Here is a 5,000-nt window from a genome sequence, read left to right as displayed (position 1 = left end):
CCCTTGGCAAACAGAGGCTCATTTGACTGTCAGCTGGAGTCGGTACCCATAATGCCTTTCACCTTCGCTCAGCTGCACATTCACCCCTCTCCCCCTTCCCCGCCTCTCCTGGCAGACCTCAAGTAATGTGTCGTTTTTAATATCAAAGGCTAGAGACACAGCCCACTCAGTAACTTGCAATACGAGTGCTGAGTGCCAGTTCCAGGTGACTAACTAGCTGAAATGAGAGTTTTTGTAATAATCCTGCTATAGCCAGCCAGCAGAGGATGTAGCCAAGTGCAGATGACACCAAGACCTCCGTTAGTCCGTGTCGGAGAGAAATTAGCCATCACGACCTGCCAGACTACACGAACGGGCGCCGAAGGGATGCCAACACAACCTGACGACCACGCACACTTCCCTCGTTCTCTTCTGGGGTCAAGCCGCACCAAGGCAGACACGTCCCCCACCCAGACCAGCTGACCGTTCAACTCAGAGAAGATACAGTGAGTGAAAGGCCAGCTAACACCAACCATGCGTCTGTACAGCAAGCAGGCAACCAGAAGGTGATGCCTCAACCCCCTGCAGGTGTTATCAAGGAAGGAACTGCCAGCGAGGGCCATGACGGACGCCCTGTGTGGATCAGAAGAGCAACCACCAACTAACTAGTCCGAGGGAGGGTCACCACACAAATACCACCACAATTACAACCTCCACCACCACACAGATAACCACTAAGGGTCCTCAGATAGTTAGGACAGTGTGGTGGGCCCCTATCCTACCCTGACCTGACCTGACCTCACCTGTATTCCTTGTATTTCTCCAGTATGTCTTCCTCCATGGAGTCTGTTTGGCCAGGGCAGAAGTGGAACTCTGAGACAAAGCCTGGCGTGTGGACCTCCTCATCGTAGTCACCAAGTTCGGCTGTGGGAGGAAGTTAGGTTAGGTTAGGTTAGGTTAGGTTACGTTAAGTTATTTATTTATTTATTTATTCATTTCTGGTTTGGTTGGGTTAGGTTAGGTTTAGGTTAGGTTAGGTTAGGTTAGGTTTAGTTAGGTTAGGTTAGGTTAGGTTAGGTTAGGTTAGGTTAGATTAGGTTAGGTTTGGTTAGGTTAGGTCAAGTTAGGTTAGGTTAGGTTAGGTTAGGTTAAGTTAGGTTAGGTTAAGTTTAGTTAGGTTAAGTTCGGCTAGATTAGGTTTAGTTAGCTTAGGTTAGGTTAGGTTAGGTTAGGTTAGGTTAAGTTTGGTTAGGTTTGGTTTGGTTAGGTTAGGTTTGGTTAGGTTAGGTTAGGTTAGGTTAGGTTAGGTTAGGTTAGGTTAGGTTAGGTTAAGTTTGGTTAGGTTTGGTTTGGTTAGGTTAGGTTTGGTTAGGTTAGGTTTAGTTAGGTTAGGTTAGGTTAGGTTTGGTTAGCTTAGGTTAGGTTAGGTTAGGTTAAGTTCGGTTAGATTAGGTTAGGTTAGGTTAGGTTAGGTTAGGTTAGGTTAGGTTAAGTTCGGTTAGATTAGGTTTAGTTAGCTTAGGTTAAATTAGGAAAGGGATGAGAGAGAGAGAGAGAGAGAGAGAGAGAGAGAGAGAGAGAGAGAGAGAGAGAGAGAGAGAGAGAGAGAGAAAAAAGAAAAAAATACTCACACTGAAGACTAAGAGCAAATAATTCAATCCCTGATGAGTAAGGCACATCAAGTCGGCCGGTGAGTATTTCTTGCTTCAGCTGCAGGAAGAACTGGTACCTGCAACATGAGTAACTGAGTAAATGCTGAGTAAATGAGTAAAATAAGGGCAAAAATTAAAAAAAATATGGAAAAATAAGAGGGATGGTAAGGGTGGCAATATTTGTAATAATGAATAAGATGAGTAAATGATGAGTAAATGATGAATAAATGAATAAATTAAGACAAGTGATAAAATATGGGAATAACAGATGGAAGAGGTGAGTGGTAGTATTTGTAACGAGTAAATGATGAGTAAGGATGAGTAAATGATGAGTAAGGATGAGTAAAATACGACAAAAGTGATAAAAAATTGGAATAACTGATAACAGGTTAGCGGTATTTTTGTAATGAGTAAATGATGAATAAATGAATAAAACAAGGACAATGAGTAAAGTGAGGACAAAAAATACAAGGCAGTGAGGAACAGCGGTAATTAACTCCAGTAATGAGTAAATTATGGCCTGAATGAGTGAAATATGAGTAAAGATGAGTAAATTGATCAAAACATGGCTGGAATGAAAAAAAATGAGGAAAAATTACGAGGCAGTGATTAATGATGGTAATAATTGTAACGGTGAGTAAATTTGACCTAAAATGAGTAAAATATGAGTAAAAATGAGAGAGAGAGAGAGAGAGAGAGAGAGAGAGAGAGAGAGAGAGAGAGAGAGAGAGAGAGAGAGAGAGAGAGAGAGATAGAGTAATGGTGATAATTATAACGGTGAGTAAATTTGACCTGAAATGAGTAAAATATGAGTAAAAATGAGAGAGAGAGAGAGAGAGAGAGAGAGAGAGAGAGAGAGAGAGAGAGAGAGAGAGAGAGAGAGAGAGAGAGAGAGAGAGAGAGAGAGATGCAAACAAACTGCAACCACAAAACCGCACACGCAGATGGTACACACACAAACGTACACACACACACACACACACACACACACACACACACACACACACACACACACACACACACACGTACACACACACATACCTCGTCAGTTCCTCTCGTAGCAAGTTCGGCTCTGAACTGTAGAATTTTACTTTAAACCGAAATGTATACGGCGGTCCGACTGTGGAGAGAATGAATACGATGAGTAAACAGTGAGTAAGGATGAGTAAATGAGTCAATTATGGCCAAAAATTAATAATATGTAAAGAAATTAACTTATAATGATGGTAATGGTAGCAGTAAGGGTGAAGAGTAAGGGGCGTGAATAAGGATGAGTGAATGAGTCATAGTAAACAATTAGTAAACCGTGAGTAAGGATGAGTAAATGAGTCAATTATGGCCATAAATTAATAAAATGTAAAGAAATTAACTTATAATGATGATAATGTTAGTAGTAAGGGTGATGAATACGAGGCGTGAATAAGGATGAGTGAATGAGTAAATTATAGTAAACAATTAGTAAACCGTGAGTAAGGATGAGTAAATGAGTCAATTATGGCCAAAAATTAACTTATAACGATGGTAACAGTAGCAGTTAAGGGTGATGAGTAAGGGGCGTGAGTAACGATGAGTGAATGAGTCAATTATGGAGAAAAATGAGTAAAATGTTCAGAAATTAATATCTGATAACGATAATGATAACAGTGAGTAAAATTCGTGCTAAAGATGAGTACGGTGAGTAATGATGAGTAAATGAGTCAATTATGGTTGAAAACAAGTCAATATTCGTAAATTAACGCTTATACTAATGGCAATAATAAATAAGGGTGATGAGTATAGTAATTAAACCTTGAATAATGATGAGTACATGAGTCAATTATGGACAAGATTGTAATAAGCAGTGAGAAATTATGAGTAAGATGAGTAAATGAGTCAATTATGGACAAAAATTAATAAAAAGTTGAGAAATTAAACTTAAACTATTGGTACTGATAATAGTAAGTTAGAATGATGATAAAGATGAGTAACAGGTGAGTAACAGGTGAGTAAGGATGAGTAAATGAGTCAATTATGGAAAAAAATGAATGAAAAGTTGAGAAATTAAACTTAAACTATTGGTACTGATAATAATGAGTAAGAATGATGATAAAGATGAGTAACAGGTGAGTAAGGATGAGTAAATGAGTCAATTATGGAAAAAAATGAATGAAAAGTTGAGAGATTAAACTTAAACTATTGGTACTGATAATAGTGAGTTAGAATGATGATAAAGATGAGTAACAGGTAACAGGTGAGTAAGGATGAGTAAATGAGTCAATTATGGACAAAAATGAATGAAAAGTTGAGAAATTAAACTTGAACTATTGGTACTGATAATGATGAGTAAGAATGATGATAAAGATGAGTAACAGGTGAGTAAGGATGAGTAAATGAGTCAATTATGGACAAAAATGATGAGAAATGAATACTAATAATGATAATAACTAAAACCATGAATAATTAATGCGAAAAAAGTGACAATATGAGTAAACACAATGAGTAAGGATGAATATATGAGTAAATTACGGTCAATAGTTAGCTAGTATTTCATGAATTAATTAATACTTATAATGAGTTTAACGATGAGAATGAGTATGAGCAATTCCAATAAGAGAAAACTGAGTAATGATGAGTAAATGAGTAAATTATGGCCAAAAAAATTATATTGAGAAAAAAATGAGTAAAATATGAAAAAATACGAGGAAATTTTACAAGAGCGAGTGAAATATATAGACAAACATGAGTAAACGATGAGGAAATATGAATAATGATGAGTAAATTAATAAAAATGAACCGAAATAAAAAAAAAAGAATGAAAGGAGAGAGAGAGAGAGAGAGAGAGAGAGAGAGAGAGAGAGAGAGAGAGAGAGAGAGAGAGAAAGGTCAAAATCTAAATAAAATAAAGGAAGAGAGAGAGAGAGAGAGAGAGAGAGAGAGAGAGAGAGAGAGAGAGAGAGAGAGAGAGAGAGAGAGAGAGAGAGAGAGTACAGTGACCTAGATTAAAGCTAGCTCAACCAGTCACCACCACCACCACCACCACCGACAACCACCATCACAACCTTATTATTCCAACCACCATCACCACCACAACAATAATAATAATAATAATAATAATAATAATAATAATAATAATAATAATAATAATAACAATAATAACTTACTTTTCACTTGCTTCTTGATAGATTTTGTTGGGTCTAGCCAGTGCTGAAATAAATAATAAATAAATAGATAAATAATAGTAATAATAATAATAATAATAATAATAATAATAATAATAATAATAATAGCTAGGTAAGGATGATGATGATGATGATGATGATGAAGTGAACAACAACAACAACAACAACAACAACAACAACAACAACAACAACAACAACAAGAAAGAAAGAA

The 5,000-nt window shown here is 37.0% G+C and overlaps 1 protein-coding gene and 1 long non-coding RNA gene across 5 annotated transcripts in view; one reads left to right on the top strand and one right to left on the bottom strand.

Annotated features, from left to right (window-relative positions):
• LOC135096333 (band 4.1-like protein 5) overlaps window positions 1-5,000 on the bottom strand; it is a 25,415-nt gene that overhangs the window by 4,057 nt on the left and 16,358 nt on the right. For all 4 annotated transcript variants that reach the window (XM_063997773.1, XM_063997772.1, XM_063997771.1 and 1 more), the window contains exons 4-7: window positions 4,772-4,814; window positions 2,673-2,751; window positions 1,611-1,708; window positions 783-903 (exon numbers count right to left, since the gene is read on the bottom strand). In XM_063997773.1, the coding sequence (XP_063853843.1) occupies window positions 783-903; window positions 1,611-1,708; window positions 2,673-2,751; window positions 4,772-4,814 (341 nt within the window). The remainder of the gene's footprint in view (window positions 1-782; window positions 904-1,610; window positions 1,709-2,672; window positions 2,752-4,771; window positions 4,815-5,000) is intronic.
• Window positions 3,540-4,586, top strand: LOC135096336 (uncharacterized). Its single transcript, XR_010264696.1, has 2 exons — window positions 3,540-3,737; window positions 3,855-4,586. It is a non-coding gene; the product is annotated as an uncharacterized LOC135096336 (long non-coding RNA).

Source organism: Scylla paramamosain, unplaced genomic scaffold (assembly GCF_035594125.1).
Source record: "Scylla paramamosain isolate STU-SP2022 unplaced genomic scaffold, ASM3559412v1 Contig3, whole genome shotgun sequence".
Classification (NCBI taxonomy): Eukaryota; Metazoa; Arthropoda; class Malacostraca; order Decapoda; family Portunidae; genus Scylla; species Scylla paramamosain.
Note: the sequence above shows the minus strand (reverse complement) of the source record. Positions and strands in the feature narration are given on the sequence as shown.